The 22,790-nt window shown below is 32.5% G+C and overlaps 3 protein-coding genes across 3 annotated transcripts; 1 reads left to right on the forward strand and 2 right to left on the reverse strand.

The window, feature by feature from the left end:
* The first annotated feature begins 1,665 nt into the window (after positions 1 to 1,665).
* On the forward strand, positions 1,666 to 7,706 carry LOC132738593 (uncharacterized). The gene is made up of 5 exons (XM_060726131.1): positions 1,666 to 2,034; positions 3,700 to 3,777; positions 4,500 to 4,693; positions 5,881 to 5,965; positions 6,298 to 7,706. The coding sequence occupies exons 1-5, from the start codon at positions 1,971 to 1,973 to the stop codon at positions 6,774 to 6,776; spliced, it is 900 nt and encodes a 299-aa protein (XP_060582114.1). The 5' UTR covers positions 1,666 to 1,970; the 3' UTR covers positions 6,777 to 7,706.
* A 1,070-nt stretch (positions 7,707 to 8,776) lies between these two features.
* LOC132738594 (cilia- and flagella-associated protein 57-like) lies at positions 8,777 to 16,022 on the reverse strand. The gene is made up of 3 exons (XM_060726132.1): positions 15,132 to 16,022; positions 12,069 to 12,870; positions 8,777 to 10,509 (listed from the first exon to the last, which is right to left on the reverse strand). The coding sequence occupies exons 1-3, from the start codon at positions 15,163 to 15,165 to the stop codon at positions 9,696 to 9,698; spliced, it is 1,650 nt and encodes a 549-aa protein (XP_060582115.1). The 5' UTR covers positions 15,166 to 16,022; the 3' UTR covers positions 8,777 to 9,695.
* A 4,648-nt stretch (positions 16,023 to 20,670) lies between these two features.
* LOC132738595 (uncharacterized) lies at positions 20,671 to 21,696 on the reverse strand. The gene has a single exon (XM_060726133.1). It carries the CDS (start codon positions 21,694 to 21,696, stop codon positions 20,671 to 20,673), a length of 1,026 nt encoding a protein of 341 aa, XP_060582116.1.
* Positions 21,697 to 22,790: the final 1,094 nt, after the last annotated feature.

The raw sequence follows: 22,790 nt of genomic DNA on the forward strand, positions 1-22,790 counted from the left end.
GTTAATAATTTTGACAACTTATCTTATGTTGAGAAAATGCGTAACGTTTTTGCTAATCCATGTATGACTAAGTTTACAGCCAAAGCCTGTTTTAATATTTTAAAACATAGACGTCTTTGACATTATTGTAGGTAACTATTCTTTTTATTAAGTAGGTATTTTAAGATAGAGTGTTGTGAATCTTACATATTGAATTTATTTTATGGGTTAGGAATAATGTTTTTTTATTAGATTTTTTAAGTAGATTTCATACATTTTAGATTTTATTTTTCTTAATTTTCATTAGAATTGTTGTAACATCAGACTAGTGAATTGTTTTATATATAGACTTTTAGACACATTAGTAGGAATATGAAAGCTTAAAAAATAATAGATTCACAGCATTCCCAATACATTTAATGTAAAGTGTGTATTGTATATAATCATACAAGTATGTAAATTATATGATTTTTATTATATTTACCAATAGATGTAAACTTTGTTCACACGTCTCATATAAGTCTGTATTGAATGGCATATGTACTTTTATCAGTTTTATACATTTTGATTGTGATGTATATGTTGTACATGTGATGAGACGAAAATAAAATATTTGAATTGAATTGAATTTGGGATGGTTTCCAATTTGGAACCTAAGAGTTTGTAATGTTACGGTGTACAAGAAGCGTACATTTCACCCTGCATATATTGATAACAAATGTTCAATTTCTTCTTTTTATAAATGTTAATGCCGAGTTCTTTTTGCTTCCTTAAACTTTATTATTGCTCATGCGTGTAGGGTTTAAACGTGTTAAGGGAAGGACAGTTGCAAATGTTGATAGAACTAGTTGTTTAACCCTTGTGCCCTTTGTTAAAATTGCTAAATAACGTTCTTTAATTGTATTCAAACAGGAATAAAATATTAATATTAAACTTTTGATATATTTTGGCTTACTTTCTAGTTTTCTAGTTTCGATTCAAGTCGTTACAGCTGTCAAGTTGTGATCATGTTAAGCATAATTTACTTATCCAATATACATATTATATGTGAAAAACATAAATTCAATAAGATTAATTAAATAACTTGATGGAACATAATCTATTTTCATTCGCTTATAGTTTCAAAATTTTGAAGGTCAAAAAATAAGGTCAAGCTGATGTTTCCTTGAGCAAGAAACTTTTCATTCATTGCTTAGTACTGGTTGGTTCAAGGAACGGATTCGAGAGTGTTTCAATAAGCTTATAGTCTCCAACACAATCGAACTAAAATAAATGTATATAAACTAAACTAGTCGTTAAAGGTTAGTAGTTTATTCATTTATTTAAATCTTATGGTTTAAAAGTTAAAACTAAGTACCAAATTCCGAGTCATTATTCTGATACTTTTTGCCTTCTCCAATGTGAGAAACTTAACAATACAAATGTCACGTCGGTTTATGATGAAGTCAATTGAAATTTTACAAAATAGAATTTATCAAAACATTTACATAATTGGTGAAAATAATCCGCTAATGGACGTATTTATAAAAATATTTTCACATAAAGTCATCAGATCTAAAATGATACGGTTGATTCTACGTGCCCATTATCCAATTATATCTATTCGGTATGAATACAGTATTTTGATTTTATATTTGACATTGGTTGAAAAATTAAGACAACGTATAAATAATTATAAACATGACTTTAATTCCCTATAGTCCGATATAATTCACTTGTTTGGGTTAATCCGAATTTCAATATATCTTTAATCTTTCGTACATTAGTTAATCCACGACAAGAATATATGTGATTTTAAACTAACGTGTGTTACTGGGATTTTGTTTGTTTGTGATAGTGTATTTTGCATTTTGTTAAACGTTACCTTTACTAAAACTAGGTCCAGTGACGTTAACGTTGTAAAGATGTGGGAGTGATAAAAAGACGTTACGTAAAGTTGTTGTGATTTGGTGATGACCAAAAACAGAAATGAAATTTTTTGAAAAACAGATATGATTTATAAAAGAAATGGACACCTCTCTTTCTTAATATTCGCTTTCGTGTTTCATTTGGCATGTAAGTATATTTTACTTTTCAACGTTTTCGATTATTTAATTGAAACATTTTTTTGCACTGGTTTATATCATATCAGGCAAATATTATTCAAATTATATGCATATTGCAATTGAAATGTATAATCATATGTTAATTTAATGACCGATATTTATGTCAAATGATTTAATGTTGAAAATTGTTGACAAAAATGATTTTAGTGAATGTTTAAATGTATACGTTACGCTTCTCGATTAAGTGATAACCTTGATTTGTCGAATTCGACAGATTAATCTTACATTAATGGTGAATTAAATATTACACATTAAATAAAAATGCATGTTTTATATTTCAGCGTAAATAGATGCTTCGTATACATATTTTCGTATATTTCATTCCGCATAAAAGTCAGGGAAGTTATGTTACTAGTGAAATATACATCAATAAATAATACGGTTGTGACTCTAGATATAGCATACTTCCAACAGCCTTGCTTTTGGCTTATTCCTTATATACATAGCAACGTGGTCGAGTGTCCGACAAGAAATCGAGAATCGAATGTTTGAGGGTTTTATTCAGCTTTATAATTATACACGGGTGGCAATTTCTTTTATTATAACTATATAATGAACTTAAGTATATGGTGAGAACAAACTAAACTTTCTGAAATCATGTATCAGAACATTTTATAATGAGAAAAAGGTTGCTGAAGATGCTGAATATAATTTGTTGTAGAATTTACTGTATATCTGATATTCTAGTTCACCACTAATCTGTACTTTAAGTACATGCACCGTCTTTACTATAGTTTGTGTGTATATTTGTAAAAATATGAAAACTTGATTATTGCATTGAATACAATAAATACACAAATAAAATAAAATTGGAAACATATATCATTATATAGATCTAATGTAATATAAATGTACTCTTATAATAATTTCCTCAAGTAAAGAGAGATCAACTGACCAGCCAAAATCTCGACATTTTGACCTCATTTATATTAGAATTAAATGATCGTGTAATGTCGATTTTTGTATTCGTGAGGCGATTAAGTCGGGTATTATTTCATAATATGTCACAAATCATTTGGATTATGTTTTAAAAATACCTTGTGTAATCCGCAACACTTACCTTACGCAACACGTTTACATAATAATACCGTATTGTCTTTTATATAGCTATCTACAATAAAACATTGGCTTAGTAAAGCAGATTATTATGTTTTGCATTTTGACTTAAGGATGTCCTATGAATCAGTCATGTGGACATAGTCTTAGCCCATAGACTCTATAATCAAAATATTTCGTCAAATTATATACATGTATATTAAACATGATCCTAGGACGCTTAATTAAACGGACCTTCGAACTGTGTACATGCATCCCGAATGTATAGTTCGCCAAAGCAGAAGAAATCTATAAGACTCGTCTTTCGTTCTTATCCTTTTCCATTATGCATAATATTTTGTTTTTCTATGTACATTATATATACTTTTGGGAAAAGATAAATATGTTTAAACCAATCCCGGATGTGACGCATGCTCTCTTCATAACGATTCCAAATATGTTCGCGACATATATTTATAAACGATAAATGAATTGCATTTTGACTATATATGTGCGCTTTATCTATCTATTAAAGTATAAAATGCACGAATGTAATAAACTTATATTATTTAAATTTCAGTCGTGAACGTCTCGGCACAGCTCAACACAACAGCATCTAATTCAACAAGTACTGAGGTGACAGAGTCAGCCAATAATGGTAAATTAAAATGTTGATTTTAAACTCTTTAGAGATTGAAGAATTTGAAAATCAATCATCAATCATTACAGTTAGCATTGTCAACATTGTCAAGAAGTAAATAACAATTTTAGTGAATTTCATTGATACAGATTATAGAATTTTACTGTCATATTTTTAAAAGGTTCGTTATTTCCTCACTGTATAAGGGACAACTGTATCCAAGTTATTAAGGTCGCCGATGTAGAAGCACTTGTGCGGTGGCACAAAGGTGACATGTGTGTGTTTTTATTTATCTGGTGGCCACGAGATACAATGCCGTGGCATTGACTTACCTATCTCGTGGCAACGACTTAGCAACTCGTGGCCACGACAAAGTATCTCGTGCGCATGAGATAAATAAAAACACACACACATGTCACCTTTGTGCCACCGTACACTTGCCCTCTATCGCGGTGGATCCGATTTTTTTGGTGTTAGAAAGACATCAAGCTGTTTTAGTATATTTTATATTTCGATAGTTCTACTCCATTGTCCGCCTGTGTTGATTTTTAACTAAACGAGTTCTGCGTCTGCCATCGCCATCATTTTTGTGACTCAAAACCCAACTAAAACATCATATTAATACATCCAAACTAATTCATTTGATGCATTATTTTAAAGTAACATTGAACTGTTTGTTTTAAATATTTGATTGTATTACCCGCTTCGTGCTTCATTAATTGTTGGTGTTTATTTTCCAGCATTATGGTTGATTGTGGGTGTAATATGTGCGGTGGTACTCGTCCTCGCTATCATTGCTGTTGCAGGAATTGCTTATGCTACACACCGAAGTAAACGTATACATCCACATTCAGATACAGAAACTATATACACAGAATCAGAGTCGGGTACATACACTAGACCAACTACAGCTTCACATATCAAACTAGAACAAGTATGATATGATCTTTTTACATCTATTTGACATAAAATCGTTGCAACGTTATAGTGTTGCTGACCTGGTGTCCAACTTCAAAACGAAACATCACTCTAATCTAACAGCAGTTTGCATGATACTTTCTCATTTAATCAACAAACATTTACTGAACTATTCGGCCTCACTTCACACTTTTGCAGTCAGTAAAAGTATATGTTGAATGTGAAAGTTAGTCAGTCGGATGTTTTAAGGGCAGTAATAATTTGTTATAAGGACGCTTTGAAAACGGTTCTCCACTTTAATTAACAAGACAAATATTAAAGTTTTATGTTGATTTAAGAGTATGATAAATATTATGCGCATAAATATATTTGTCTAATTTGATCTAATACAGATTCTTTCAAAATTAGAATTGCAATGTCCTTTAACATCATAGTGACTCTTTTGTATTGACCAATGTGTAAAAATTCTTTAGTTACTGTTTAATAACAAAGACAACTTTCTACTGTAATGATTGTACCTTTAACATTTCTAAATAATACAAAATGTTAGTCAATCTACCATGTGATTGTGTGCACGTAATGTAACAATACAATTTATTTGTATATAAACTACATTTTGATATGTTTAATACGAGGAAGTGATTATTGCTGCGCAACTATCATCTAATAGTGTGTTGGTGAAGTAAATGTATGTGAATCCAGAAATATGTCATAAAGAACAAAATGCAACAATTAACTTTCATGTAATTTTACAAACTTACGGAATAATACAAATTAATACGCATGCCAACAACAATAATTTCGGCAAAGATATATTAGCCACATTGAGAGTGATAAACTGTCGGTGCTCACGGATAAAACCCAGTATTTCATTGGTTAACTTACAATAAATTGTTCTATTAATTTTGTTTTATTTCAAAGCTTCAAAAAGTGTGGAAAATGGCTTCAACGCAATCCTCTAAACTTGTATATTTATAACAACTATTATAATAAGGAATAAGGACAACATATCCACATCACCAGTTTTAAAACTTATTGCCTGCTTGATTGATTTAATTGTTCTATAACCATAATCACTATATATGATAATGAACGTAACAGAACAAGCTGATTCATTAATCAAGGATATTACGAATAACGTCTATCACGAACTCACATTATTCGTATAAAATGCTGTACATACTTGTGTATGTGTTATTACAGGAAGAAGAAGAGGAGGCCATGTCAAAACCTGTTACCATGACACCGTTTGAACTCAGGAAGTTGTATATAGAAACCTTCCCTTACAGTAAGCATTCAGAATTATACATTTCAGAATATTTCGAGATAAAAGGTCTTACTTTTCATATAAATATACATTATAAGATAAAATGATCGCAAGTTTCAGACGTCTAGAAAGTGAGGCGTTTTAACCGGAATAAATAGTTATTCAGCACAAACTTAAAAAAATAACTAAGTAAATAGAAGTCTACCAATTTCATTCCTGAAGGTTTATCGAATCTAGTGTCAAGTTCGTATAAAAAAAGCCAGTCACATTTAGCGTCTGGTGTAAATATTTATTTATTACCTTCTCTGTAAGGTTTTTTAATAATCTATTTAAGATTAGTATTGTACTTTCAGGAAATTGGAGAAGAGGGTACGACGGGTCACTGAGACCAAAAATGTCCTTAAAGTTTGTTGATCCGAGAATATACTCAAAATCGAAAGGAGATGAGCGACACTTTCGAGAAAAGATCTATAACTACGAGAATTCGGATACTTTGACGCTGCGGTCGTCGGCATTATCTAGAATGATGCATCATACAAGAATGCCGACGATGTCCGAAATGGATGTCCTGCCGGAAGGACATTTCCCGCCAATAGATCACGAGTTAGAATATGAACAAGACCAAATTCAACAACAATGCTATGAGCATCTTCATGACAAGGAACAAAACCATGTAAGTTACAAAGAGCGTCTACCGAACCGGGAACATAACCACGTGAGCTACCAAGAACGTCTACAAAATCAGGAAAAAGGCCGTGCGAGACAAGGTCCGTCGTCTGAGCCAGAATTTGAAAGAGTATGTATGAGAAGCGATGATGTTGAGCTGATGTGATTCCAACTAGTCATTTAATCCATTGGACATTTGAACCTCGAAATATGTTTTGTTTTCGTATTACTTGCGTATATTATTTTACCATTATTTGCATATCTGCATTGAATTTGTATTTCTTTTCGGATACCCTCTTTTAGTGAATAGAATGTATCAAACTATATTCTTACACTCACGTGATTTTGTGACTATAGACAAAGAAGGAAAAAAACTGGTGTTAAACTGCCAATAAACACCGGTTAGGGACTACTTGTATATGCGCTGTTATGTTTTCACCCTCGATTCTATAGTTTACAAAGCATTTTAAAGCAACAATAAAAAGCATTTTTATTTATATTTTCAGTTCGTATAATGTTTTCTTTTCATACAATACCGAAATAATATCTCACATACACTAACGCCACATATTAGAGATGCATATCAGTTAATAAATAGTTTGACAAAACGGCGCCAATCCGTAAGCAGCGTAATGACGTCATCCTAAGTAAACAACTCATTCATAAACAAGCTGACGTTATTTCATACATACAAGAATTATAAATGGGGCACTGATGTAAACACAATACGACGTAAGTTTTTATTGTTGAAAACTTGATAAAATAACGTTTTTTTCTTATCATTTCTTTTGATCGATAATTTCTATATCTTCGCAACAGTGGGGTGCGAAAATCGAACAGCGTTATACGAAAATCGGTACCGGAAGTTATTTCCGCTTGAAAAATAACATTAGTGATTTTCCTTATTTTATCGTGTTAGAATCGAAATAACATCGGTCTGAGAGGTGTATATTGGCTATTTAACACCGGTTTTGTCGTTTTGATGCGACAAAATTAACCACTCAGGCCTACGGCCTTCGTGGTCAATTCCTACGCATCCAAACTCCAAACCGGTGTTAAATAGCCGATATACACCTCTCAGGCCGATGTTATTTCTTAAGTACCTTCAGTTATATGCGTGATTTCCTATCACGTGACGTGATGTCCTATAACACGTGACAAGGAAGCAGCAATGGTTTGTGTATACATATATAGGTATCCACAATTTTACTAAACATATATTCTCTACAGGAATAATGGGTACTGCGTTCTAGTATTTCGCTTAGTTACTTATTCTATATTTTGTCTCTTTTATTTCAAAGCAAAACTTAAATCAGGAGTATTTTTGTTTGTACAATAAACGATCACCTAAATGCATAAATGATGTGCATAATTATTAAGATTTCCAAACTGTTGTGTTTTATTTGTACGAGAAATGTCCCAATATTGGATAACTTATAAACAGCAGCGTTTAAATACAAAATACTCAATGAGTTTCTTATATATTTTAACCAATTTTAATACGATATTGTTGGATGAACATGCAAAAAGCCAGCATGGTATTCTTATTTGATTTAAGAGAATAAATTATAAGACAACCTGGTAGCACAATGCGGCCCTAGCTTCATCGTCATAATTATGTTATGTGACATTATGTCAACGATTCTCCTTTTCAAAGTATCACCTATGTTATAGATACACTTTCTGATGTCAAGCCACCTTCTTTTATGAGACATACACAAATCGCCTTTTGACATTCTCAGCACACTCTATTGTGATAATTTTTCTGTATACAAATAGCCAGAATTTCATTGTACATTTTGCATTTACTATATCTATTGTAAAGACATACATTATTTTTACATCAACTTGTCAGGAAAGTGCTTTTTTGTTTGTCAAAAGAACTTCACAAACAATTTTAATATATCAATGCCAGTAAACACTTCGGTTTCTAAAAGACTTTTAAGCAAAACGTTAGCTCACGTATTTGAAATAATTGAACATTATAGTATTAAATTAACAATAACACCTCATTGGTTATTATGCATTCACCACTTCATTATTGCAAACTCCAAGCCCACCAGTATTCATATTATTTGCTTAGTGGTATTAGTATTTTCATAAAAGGTAATAAAGGACATTTTGGTGAGATTCGGGTCAGGAAAGGGAAACAAAGTCTCAATAACACATTTAATCACAATTTTATTAACAAACATTGAGCAAATTGTTGTTAGTCATTATAAATAACATTGTGATATAGTTTGGCAAGATCAAGCATTTGTTCCATATTGGCACTCGCACATATCACACAACATAATTTTACCAATCTGATCTCCTCGGTTATTATGCTTCACAATAAAAGTAAGTATTTGGAAGGATGTTGGACGATTGATTGATTGATTGATTGATAAGTTTACGAATCAGTACATGTGATTACAAAATAGGGACGCAAATCATAAATGTAGCGAAAAGTGAAAACAAACAAGATGTAGAATATCAAAGATGGATCTGAAATAAAGTTGAATAAATAAGAATATTGCCACAAACAGACGGACACTGCCGATGATGTGCTATATAAAACATGGCATATTGCGGTAGAAAATGTATATCTAGGCATAAAATTATTGTTTGGTATTGGTATCAAACGACCTTAATTAGCTTAGTTTTTTTTATCAAAAAACCATGTAATTATATAAGTGCATTAATACAAGGATTGTGAAAAGAACAGATTGGATGCATTAATATTTTGTTATCTGTCATGACATTGATTAAATCCATGACTGCAGAAACAAAATATTGTAGTTTTAAAGAAAAACTGCACTAATTGAGCTCGAAGTTAAGATTCATTGAATGTTCATTCATCTAACTTTTGCTCGATCAAAGACGCGTGCATATGATGCTCTCATACATAATCCACACATATATGCACATACAGAATCCACACATATATGTACACATATAATTATAATACTGATAGAAATATGAAAAGATACACAATAATCTATAACAGAAACACCATTTTATAAGTTATTTCATTATTTTTCATAAGTGACTATTGCCTAGACTTCCCTTTACGGTCATTCTTTGTGTTAAGTCTTAGATGATATTATTTATAGATTGGAGGTATAGTTGTAGATGATACTGACTTCATGGTCATTCTATCAGACTGGTCACCTCGTCTTGATACACTGGATGGTGTCATACGTGATAGGTCCAAATCGACAGTATCAATATACTGAATCTTCGAGTCGTCCGTATGATTTTCAAGGGACGGGTGCTTAAATGTATTGATGACTTTATTCCCTTCCGGTCGTTTCCGGTTCCGCCTCAAGGTAGGTTTGTTACTAGAACTATCAAACGAGCTGATAGGTGTAGACGAAGTTAGAAAGGCTGGTTTGCTGGTTTGTCTAAGCTTTTGTCTTTGGTCTGCGTTTGATCTCTCCGACACGCGATATACTCTCGGCATCTTTGTTGTTGTGTCAGAAACACCTCTCATAATTAGGTCAATTTTCTGCAACTGTTTTGCTGCTCGTTCACCAAGGTCAGTAACTTTACATATAGCAGCTTGCTTCATAAACGCTTTGATTTCCGACCTTAGGATATCTGCGTCACGTTTCGGCTGTTCCCAGTCACGTGCATATTTCAGCTCCTCGTGAAGCCTACGCTGTCTGAATTCCAAATGTTTCACTAATTCAGTTGCTGTTAGTTCTAAAAATGTGTCCCCTTGATGATAGATCTCGCTTCTCATCTGATGTACTAGTTTTTCATCTTCTTTCAGATCTTCTAGTCGATCTTCAACTCTCTTTACCTCGTCCATTCTCAATCGTACACCAATATCAAGTGACCTGATTCGAATATCCATTATATCTAAGTCTTTTCGCATCGTGATAACTATAGGATCATTTGAATTGAGCGGAGGTCTGAAAATAACAATGCCATAATTGATAAAGAAATAAACAATGTATAGATAGTTCTGACGAATTCTTTCCTACAAGTTAACAATCTACATGTAAAAAAGATTTGCACCCAATGAGTAGATTCGTTTTGTACTAGAGTTAATACAAGTAATTTTTATATGACCGTGAAGATTCGACAGTATTGAAAGTAGAAAAACTAGAAATAATAACAAATAAAACTGGAGCTGGTTGATTTTTATCGTTCAATTCATGATGTACATCTAAATGATGTCTTATTGCCAAAAGAAAACAATCCGAACAAGGTCTTTAGAAATTAGCACTCTGAATAAATAGAAAATTCACTACATGCATGTAAATGTTAAGTAATTTATTGTCAGGTTCTTTCTTTCTTTTTTTCCAATTACCTTTGGCAAAATGCGAAAACTAGAAATAATAACAAATAAAACTGAAGCTGATTGATTTTTATCGTTCAATTTTCGGTACATACATGTAAATAATGTCTTATTGCCAAAAGAAAACAATGTCTTTAGAAATTAGTACTTTGAATGAATTGAAAACTCACTTTCAGTATAGCACTCATGCGAACGTACTGTAAAAACTAATCAGTTTTTAGATAATTGACATTTATTGATATGAAACTAAATTAATGCGGCAATAAGCTGACAATATAAATGATGACAAGAGATGCCAGATGCTTAGTGACAGTTTTAATTAAAGTGTTTCGTTTTCATTTCTAAGCTTTATAGGTATAATTTAACGTTCAGGATTTTGTCTTAATATCTGACTTTATCGCAATCATTAAATATCCTCTTTTTTAAAGAAAATAGCGTATTTGTAGGTATTACGTTTTCGCTTTATAGACTTGTATCAGTCAATAACTAAGATATAGCAACGGGTGTTTTATTCTTGACGATACATAGTATATGAATGACAGTAACGGCGTAACCTCTCTTAACCGCACTCTCATAAATGTTTTTAGGAACAGAACAGAATTTTATGAAATAACAGCTCATATAAGGTTCTTTTTTCGTGGCGATGTGGAATCTTACTCAAATTAACCCATTGCTTAAGGGAGTTGATGGATAAATTTTGCATTAATTATTTTTTGTCGATGTATAAAAATTTAAAGTAATCGGGGATGCAAACAGTGTCCAGTGGTTAATCGTTGAATTTAAATAACTTTACCTCCTTCTCATCTATAGGTTTCGCACACCGGCGTCAGCGTCTCCGGAAAAAGCTATCCAGGTAGCTTAGTAACGTCGATAGTTCTACTCAGCCAGAAATAATGGACAGAATGGCACCTGAGGTCTTCCTCCGCCAGTATTTTAAATACTGGAAAGTTGCCATATGGCCTATACAATGTTAGTGTGACGTTAAATCGAACCAAATAAAAAAATACACCTTACCATTATGTTTTGTGTTGCATCTTCAGAAATTAACAAAAAGATAAGTATATTCCAGTGATAAAACGAAAGATTCAAAAGACAAAACAGACAAATGAAAAAAAATGTTTCAGATCATTAATAATTATGAATTTAAAATATGGAGGAGTTAACATTTACCTCGCACTTTCTATCATTCTCTTGTAATTTTGCACATCTTCTGTTGCTTGTCTCAGCTGTATCTGTATTTTCTCTGTATGTCTTCTCTCGACCTGAAGTTTAAACTGTGTCTCGGACAGCTGATTACACTTCTCTCCGACCTCTTTCATCTGCTTCCTTAGCTCATCTTGAACCGATGTCACTTTCAAGTCATTTATTTTCTTCTCTCGCTTCAACTCCTCTACTTCATTCTTTAGAGCGTTAATGGTTCTTTCATGAGTCTGCACGAGACGATCTCTTTTATCAATTTCCATTTTCAGTTTTAGTTTATCCTTCTTATTTTCCTCATACTCGGTTAGAACTTGTTTAGCTTCGTCTACTGTTGCAACAACTTTATTTGCTTCAACAAGATTTTCTTCAAGTGTTTCTATTTGATTGGATTTTTCCTCTAGTTCCTTTTCTGCATTGTTCAGTCTAGTTTTCGTGCGAGCAGTTTCACCTCCTAGTTTTTCTATTTCGGATACCAACAGTTCTTGTTTTTTCTCCCATCTTTGTTCTTTCTGCTTATGTACCTTTGTAATAGTTTCATCTGAGTTTTTATAGTGTTCTATCAGATCTTTCTTTTCATTAAGTTCTTGGTACAAATCGGTTATAGTATCAGAACTCTTTCGTACAGTGACGTCAAAGTCATTTTGTAAAGCATACAACCGGAAGCTGATCTCGGCATGTTCCTCCCTGATTCGCTCCTCGATATAATCACGTATTGCCCGAAGTTCATCAGAGGTCAACTTAGATGCAAGGCGTTTGTGGTCTCGAAATAAGGCTGAAAAAGATCAAAAATACTTTTCTTTTTAGGTTGATTTTTTTACTGATCACACTTGGGAATGATTTGTCTATTTTGAATAAAAGATTAATGGTAAATTGCATAATTTAGTTGCAAAATAAAAGCATTGCCTTGCCATAATTTCGATCTCATTTTTTCTTTGCTTTTTCTTCTTTATAAACATTTGGACATCGTAAAATTGCAATGAAATATATTTTCTGCGATTCTACGATAATGATACCATAAAATTGAAATACGTATTTTTCACAGTGCATTCTGCCATAACACTTTGTATTGCAAAATACTGACTATCTTTCAAAATAGTTAAAGTTATTATCTCTAGAAAATTCACGCGAAATAATCGGGATAAAAAGATAAATATACCTGATTTTCTAATATATTTATTTAAGGAGAAAAAAGAAGTTTAACCTTTGCATTAATTAACAATTATGTCACTGAGGGTGTTTTATTATAGTTATTGAATGTCATTAATGAAGGCGCCTGAAGCTGAAATGATTCCACATTCTAAAGAATCAAATAAAATAATCATCATGTCAAATTTAACAGCTTTGTAAGATCGTCAATATTCCGATGATGAACTTATTGTGGCACCAGACTAGATATTCTCAAAAACAAATAATCCCATCACATGTCACGCGATCTGAGGCACGAGAACGTTCGAAATTCAATTTATCCAGGCGTGTGTGGGGTCTTTGATGAATATTCAATGTAATTCAATAACAACAGGTGTATTAATGATCTGATATATTTCATTAGTGTCGGCGATATTAACACTTTGATAGGGTTAACTGATACGGTCATCTAAACCTGGAAATATACCCAGTTATACTCATATCATAAATGCAATATAGATATCTGGAAAAAGGTGTTCTATCGGAAGCATCAAAATCATTAAAATTACATGAAAATTGCAGACTCGGTTTGATTGAGTCTGTACATAAGACAAGTACCACAGTAACAATAATTTAGACAAATGTAAACACTAACATAGTAACAATTTCTGAGCTCAAAAACTCAGGTATATATGATGTAAATTATGTATAATTGCATTTTCTGAAATACTTCATGTCAGGAATGACAGAAAATGCAATAATACATAATGTACATCATATATACATGAGTTTTTGAGCTCAGAAATTGTTACTGTGTTGAAAATGTATTTAAAAGTATAATGTTGAGAAATGAACCAATAAAGTTATTTATATAAAATATCCCTTACTGCGTTAGTCACGCAGTGCAAATATTGTTATAAATACTGCAAGATCAGTCATTAATCGCACACAACATGTGAATTATTACTTGAATCTTGATTCAATTTACTTTTTAAAATCTTAGTTTCTTAAGTTTGATTTTCTTGAAATAGTTCGGCTCATCTGGAGGCATGCGGCACTAATGTTTGACCCTTGACTCTGCTGAATTAGTGGAAGGAACTTTTCCTGCTTTGACTTCGAAACTTTTCATTGTGAAATAACGGAATTTTAGTTTCAAAGTGGTGGAAACAGAATATGGTCGGAAATGCACGGCTGTACAGGATGTACAGGTTGGCTGGCTCTTTACTGGTGTCAAAATCAAGTCATTATCAATGCCTGCAAACAAAACATACCCTGACCTGATGAAATATGTTAATGATAAGTATAATTGATCTATCAACAGTTCCATATAGAATTAAAGTGAGTGTTAATTTGTTGGTAGAACTGTAACACTAATCACTATGGCAACATAGATCAATAGCACGTGCGCATATTAATGACTTACTGTGACATAATTTTAATATGGTAATGTTGTTTATGTAGCCGACAAATACATTTATATAAATACGATAAATTAATCAAATCATAAAACCATCATTCATTCAAAAAGCGAAACATAGCAAATATACAATAATCAATGTTCAATATATCTCAAACATATGAAATAAACTTTGGATCGAAACAAATTCTCCTAACTATTGAAAGTTGAAGAGGGAAAAACTTACATATTTTATATGCATTAAAACAAAATCAAGTGACAGATAGAAGTTACTTGATAAAATATTATGAAGATAACGTTTTAATGTCGTCTATCATAAACATATTCATATACAATGAAAAAAGCAAGATTACATCAATTAATCATTTTTGTTTTGTTTTGTTTTCTAGCATTAATTTTAAAGATTTTCCAAAAAAAAATGTAAGAACATTAAAAAACGATTTAATACCTAATATAAGTATATCTTAGTACTAAAAAATAAATACAAATACCTTCAATGCCTTGCAGTCCATTAACTCCACTCATATTTTAACAAAGTTTTAGTTTGTTATAAAGAAAAACAATTCTTCTTTTTCAAGCTAATATTCAAATTAGCACTCCAGCAAAATTATAGCACTCCAGCCCAATAATAGTTGGATAATACATTAACACTTTCGACACAGTTTTGTATAGAAGTAAGCAAGCACACCCTACTTCCACAAAATCCCCATTGCCGCCATCATTATCCCCATAGTTCCTGATTGTCGATAAATTTACGTATACAATTACAATACTTCGTTACTTTTTATCAAATTCATAACATTTTTTTCTTTTACAAATTCATTGAGCTGGTTTCCGTACTTGCGTCTTAAATGCTTGATTAATGCAGTCGCACGCCCTTCTAGATTATCCAATGTATTCGTTTTTATATTTATTACCTATAATCAAATAAAACCCGTTGAAATATTATTTGCTTTAACTCCAAAAGAAAAACGTAGCGATTACAAAGTCCACACTATGTGATGATAGCCTTGTTTACATGTTTGGTAAAAAGTAAATAGTAAGAACAACGTTTTTAGCATTAATTATTACTACTGTTTATACACGCGTGCAAGTTGTAAATATTTATATAAACGAAGCAACTTAAGAGAGCAATCGCTACCACTCAAAGCAGAATTATGCTTTCTCATGATTTTAAACTTGAAGTGGCAGTAATTTTTATTTTCTAAATCATTAAATACTGGTTAGAAGATACATTAAACTGCACTCATTATTCCCGAATTATACACATTTATCCATTAACAAATACGTGTTTTTCATTGAACATTTTCAATACGAACTATATAATCTAATTCTGTCTGATTTATTAGCGTAATAACTAGTCTTGGATCATTATTCCCGTACTTTTTCTAATGTTAAATATGGAGATATCATATATTTTACGTACACTGATTTTCTATTGGTTAATTCGTCCGTGAATGGTTTGAAGTAACGAGCGTTCTTTTGTTCTACAATAAAGGTCGTTCTATTCACGTGTTAATATGATCGATACTGTATCGCCATGATATTAACACGATATCTGTAGGCACGGTTTCCTTTCTGTTTAGGGTTTCTTCAGAAATATCACAAATCTGCAAGTTAAAGATTTTATCAACAGCATATTACGTGTAAAGTTACAGTAATCTTTCTGGGTTCCTGAATTTAGGTAGGAATGAAATATAACATGTAATACAAGTCATAATTATTTTCACGCCTACCTAAAATTAGGCAACTACAAGTATATATATATTGCGCTCCGTTTTAAATGCTGTGATCTGCAAAACAGAATTTCAGGGGCGTTACACTAACAAATAAACACAAAGGGAAAAGTGCACTAAACAAACTATTTTGGTATAGCACTCCGGTGACTCAAAGACTATAATAATATCTGTCACGTGTTGCGATATACGGATCGGAATCGGAATATCAATTGTCGGGGTACTCTCGGAGTATTCCGATCCGAACGGCAAATTATGTCAGATATTTTTCTTGCGTATTCTGCCGTATTCTTTCATATTTAAAATGGTTTGCCCCAATAATTAAGACATTTTTTCATAGAAATTCATGTCAATTAATTCGTAACTATTTTCCTTCAATAGCATATGAATTTTTTATCACATACTCGTGCCTTTTTTTCGAAAAAGATGATATTGCACGACCGTGCATATATTTTAACATGACGTCATTTGCATAATATTAAGAGGATATTTTTTCGTTTGAGTGAAATATGGAATATATTTTCACGAATCATGATAAAATGCCACATATTTTCACGAGCCGTAGTTCATTTGCTGCATTTCTTGCTTGGACGCCCTTTGATGCTTTGCATCAATGCTTTTCTTGTTATATCATGATATACCATTAGCCGCGAAACAAGCAAAGGACATTTTGAGAAGTAAAGTCCATGAAAGTTTTTGTTTTGGCTTATTCATATATGGATTTTTATATTTACCATGATTAGTTGTTGATATTTGTAGAAAATGAACAGGATTATAGGTGAAAAAGAATATATACATGCTTTAATTGATATTTTTATCATCTACAGTAGTGACACTGTTGCAATAATTACGGAATGCCGTTAGGACCATCGCCTATGAATGTGTTGATCTGAAACGCGATAGTCGATAATACGATGGTGAAAACGCGAAATCACGAAACTACGATGGTGAAAACGCGAAAGTACGATGATGAAAACGCAATAGTACGATGATGAAAACACGACAGTACGATACTACGATGATGAAAACGCGATAAACTATCGTGTTTTCACCATCGTACTGTCGCGTTTTCACCATCGTAGTTTCGTGATTTCGCGTTTTCATCATCGTACTGTCGAGTATCGCGTTTCAGATCAAACCATTCATAGGCGATGGCCCTAACGGCATTCCGGAATGCCGTTAGGGCCATCGCCTATGAATGTGTTAATCTGAAACGCGATATAGTCGATAGTACGATGGTGAAAACACAAATCACGAAACTACGATGGTGAAAACACGATAGTACGATGATGAAAACGCGATAGTTACGATGATGAAAACGCGATAGTACGATGATGAAAACACGATAGTACGATGGTGAAAACGCGATAGTACGATGATGAAAACACGACAGTACGATGATGAAAACGCGATAGTACGATGGTGAAAACGCGATAGTACGATGGTGAAAACGCGATAGTACGATGATGAAAACACGACAGTACGATGATGAAAACGCGAAATCACGAAACTACGATGGTGAAAACGCGACAGTTCGATGGTGAAAACACGATAGTTTATCGCGTTTTTCATCATCGTCGTATCGTACTGTTCGCTTTTTCATCCATCGGTACTTTCGCGTTTTCATCATCGTACTTTCGCGTTTTCAACCATCGGTAGTTTTCGTGATTTTCGGCGTTTTCACCAATCGTACTTCGACTATCACGCGTTTCAAATCTCAACACATTTGAATAGGCAATGGCCCTAACGGCATTCCGTAAATAATAGATGTACTGTCATGTCACATTACAATTTACAAAACATTGTAAGTATTGTTTGTATTCAATGGAATAACTTTCCTTAATGGTATGTTGGCATCAGTGGAAAAGCATTTTTTCTTTTTTTTTTTCTTTTTTTTTGAAAAATTTGATAATGTGGCCCCTCTCTAATGGACAGTGGCATACGAAAGTATAACTAATGCAAAAAATGATTTACAAAACATTCGGAATAATGTACAATAATACTTCACTGATTGAACCATGACCTGTGGCGTAGGAATGATTGGTAAGGTATCTGTAACAATCTGTAATGAGCGCATTTTTGCGCGGAGCTTCTCAAATTCGGCGCCGCCCCCCTAAAAAAAGGTGCATCAGAGGGGTTGCCAGAAGGGGGTGTGTTTGGGGGTTTTGAAGGGGGCGGTATCCCTCCCCCACCCCTCATCGCCAAGAAAAATTTTGGGACTTGTGAGAAGGCTAAAAATGACCCCAGCCTTCGATTATAAGGTAACGTGCAACCAACGCTGAAAAGCCTTTAACTCTAATCTGATTCCATTGAGAAGTTGCAGGCACTTTGAAATCAATTTTGATGGGAAAATCTACGCAAAATAGTGATTTTGGCAATTTTAACGATGTCCCCATCGTTGCCAATGGTAACAGAAAATTAAAAAAATTGATAAGCATGTTGTTTACAATGGCAATGGTCCAGTTTAACATTTGGTGCCAAGTTTGAAATTAGTATTGAAGCAGTTTTTTATATTGAAACTTTGTAACGGGAAGACTTTATCAATGAAAAAAGGCCATTTTTCAAACAAAAATGCTCATTGCAAGTTATAAAATTAAGTATTGAAATTTACAACTCATTCAATATCCTCTATATAACTTTTTTCATAAATGGGCGTAACCATTACGTCATCATTAAGCAATGCAGTTTCATTTCTTAAAACACGCCGAAAATTGACGTAATTCTAACGGTGGTTAAAAAATGCGCTAAAATGACGCCATTGGGAATAACACGGCCCAACTATTCTGACACTCATACCAGATGAATTGTCGGCAATGGTCAAAAAAACAAACCGGAAACATATTATTTTTATCTTTTTAAATAAATGAATCGGAAACTCCTATTAAAACAGTACACAACTGTTTTAAAACCCACATTGAACGAAAAAGCAAGGTTTTCCCCAATCCCAAAAATAGGGAAAGCAGCTTTTTTTATGAGTCCAATAGATGCAGTATGGTACTCAACAGTGTATAGTTAATTTTCTTTTTTGTTCACATCACCGATTCTAAAACACATTAAAAAAAGGGGGGAAAAATCAAAACCTAGTGTTTTGTGTGAAATGAAAATACAGTTACTTTAAGTACAATATGGATTTTATATGGAAATTTTGGATTCGGAAAAGAAAACAAGTCAAGATGAAGTACAGTATGGATTTGATATTGAATTTTTGGACTCTTAACATTAGAACGAGTTGTCAATATGCTATATGTCACACATTTAAGTGAGAAAATATCCACATAAATTTGCATGTTTTGTAATTTTTTCACTTTTTAGTGGGGAATTTTAAGTGCATGTATTAAAAGCAAATCCTCAACTTCTTTTCTTTGGAAAATCACAAAAGTAAAAAATTTTTTGGTAGTTCATTGGCTTCATTTAATAAGGTTTGAAATAAAAACTAATATTTAGTCACTCCAAAAACTGTTTAAGATCATAATTATGAAAACAACACTTTTATAGCACTTCAGACTAGAACAAAAAGCAGTAACAGACTGACAAACCCGCCTCTTAACAGGATAAAATAGGTAATTTAAAGAAGATATTCCATTGCACACACTTAATATTTAAATTCACATCGAAAGGTAATACTTCTTTTTGAAATCATGTGGTGATTTTTGGGGTTTTTTTTATTGAAAATAAGTAAGTAAGCAATATTTTTCATGAAATTTAATCTTTTTTTGTGTGTTTGTAACATGAAATGATGACTATAAACAAACAATATGCTATACAAAATAACAATTATCAGATTATTTTATTGACATTTTCATGATGATTATGTACAAAACTTGATATGTAATACTTAATTTAGATCTACATTGATGTGTTCTGCATTTTTTCAGTCATTTCTTTAGTCACATATATTTAGTGCAATAACTTAAATGTTCACAAAATCACAATCAATATTACATCTTCTTTATTTTTTGTAAAATTCTATTGCTGTGTAAGAATACATCAATAAAAAATAATTATCCTTTATAACACATAAATTCTAAAATTGATCATTAAAGAACTATACTTTACCTTTATGTTAAGTGATTAAAATGAAAAATAAAAATAAATTTTGTATATATAAATATTAAACATCTTATTTATATTATGAAAATAATAACACATCTGTACAGCAATAAATCAACTGAACTAAAAGTATGTGTTATATCATAATGTTACAATAATTTCAAAAAGTTAAATTTTGAATGAATGATGATGATCTGATGTGTTTATCCCATAGTTAGTGACATGTCATATCTTGTTATGTCTTTTACATCATTTTATACACTCTGATATAATTGTCATCACTGTCCTCCATAAAGCTACTAACACAAAGTGAACTAGTTTCAGCACACCAACATGCGGCATAAGGTCTATTTACATCCTTCAGTATAATTTTACTGTCTTTACAGTCACCACTCACTCTATATATACAATCACTTGCGTAACCATTCACTGAAAGAGACCCATCATCTAACAGTGTTATACCCCTTGGTCTTCTTATTCCTACTAATCCTACCATCTCTCCCTGCCAGTTGAATCGTAGAACTACATCATTACCATCATCGGATACATAGATTGAATGACTGTTTGTTGTGACATACCAAGGTTTCCTGAAAATATTGTCAGCGTTGGAATCTTTGTCAACTGTAACTTTAGTATTTTCTTTCAAGTACATGATTTGGAGTTTACCAGGATTTGCAAATGTGACTGCAAGTTTTCTCTGATGATGACTGATACCATAACACTCTCCATCTACCTTCAGTTTGTTCTTCAGTAAGAGTGAGTCTGGGGAGAAGGAAATGAACTGTATTGTTTTACTGTCTGGTAATGTAACAGCAAGGGAATCTGTGGTGACCATGGTAATATCCCAGGGTTTTGAGTCAAGCTGTAATTGTTTGATATCTCCATTTATAATGTCTATCATTTTTAAAGAGTCATAGTAGTAATCTGCAGCAAATAATTGATTTTGAGGAGAAACAGCTATACCAGAAATCCAACAATTCTTTTCACCTGAGGATGTTTTAGCATAAATTCGTCTATGGGTAGACAATTTCATTGCTACTGTACCTTGATTCTTTGGTTCAGCTGGCTGCTTTAGCTTCTTACTGCTCAATGTTCCCAATGATTTCTCATCCTGAATGACTTTCTTGATAGCTTGATTTGGTTCAAAGATGTACTCATCTATGTCATTGATTGTCGGTAGTTGTGATAATATATTGTTATTATCTTGAATACGTTGTTGAGCTATCTTTAGTTCAGTAAACAGTTTGGTCAGTTTTTTTCTTGTTTGCATTGAGATGTTTTAGAGTATGAGCTGATGCTTGAAGTTCTTTGCCAATGTCAATCACATGTTGTTTTTCTGTTGTTCTCAACTTCTTGTTGTTGTCAAATGTTGGATTGTAAAAGCAGCATCTTTTACCTCCTTTTCTAGTTCATCTAATCTCTTTGTTTATCTTTTTTCTATAGTTTTCGATTTTTGCTATAGCATCTTTAAGAGAAGTTGTTGATTTCGCAACTCTTTTGTTTCAGGCCACTTGTAATCTGGGAGCATTTGTTTGTCAATTTATCAGTATCTTTCAGAGTTTCCTTGAACTCGGTGCTGTCTAAAATCTGCCCTGATATATCAGGTATGTAGTCCACATGACAGGATGTTGGTGTGTGTTCAAGGGTCACACAAAACACTACATAAAAGAGCATTAATGGTCATGACAGTAGAATTTGATCACTTCTTTGGTGTGTTTAGAACAAGGCTTTGTAAGATTACCAGTCTGTGAACTGGAAGTAAATTTTGATGATCTTTGGAGTTCTTGTTTGTGTGGCATGTGATCTTTATCTAAAAGTTGATGATGGCGTAGTGGTTTTGGTAGTCTGTGAGTTTTGAAACAAGATTGACATAAGTGTTCCTCACAATCTACACAGTAACCAAAGGCAGGAAGCCTGATATCAGCTCTGTCACATATTTCACAATAAATGTCAAAATCTTCAGCACCACCTTGAGATAGTGTAGATGAGAATTTCTGAGATGCCTTTTTACCGGGGACATCCATTATTAATCTGGAATAGATTAATAGCATAAATATACATAATATATGTGCAGCAGTGAATTTGTGTTAACTGTGCATGTTTATTTAAATGTTAGCTGCAAGTTTTTTATTCAGATTTTACAATTAATAGTGCTGCAAATAGACTCCAATAAGTCGCTTATTTAGGGGAGTTACTGGTCCCCGATCATAAACAGGGGGTTTCATATATCAAAATGTTTGGTTGGGTCCCTAGATTACGAAAATGGATTTTATTTTTACCATAAGTGCTGGCGGACTAAGAAATCCAAGAGTGGCGTCCAAGATGGCCGCCAAAAATATGAAAATAATCATTTATTATTTGTTA

The sequence above is a fragment of the Ruditapes philippinarum genome, unplaced genomic scaffold (assembly GCF_026571515.1).
Source record: "Ruditapes philippinarum isolate M1 unplaced genomic scaffold, ASM2657151v2 ctg3474_1_1_1_1, whole genome shotgun sequence".
Classification (NCBI taxonomy): domain Eukaryota; kingdom Metazoa; phylum Mollusca; class Bivalvia; order Venerida; family Veneridae; genus Ruditapes; species Ruditapes philippinarum.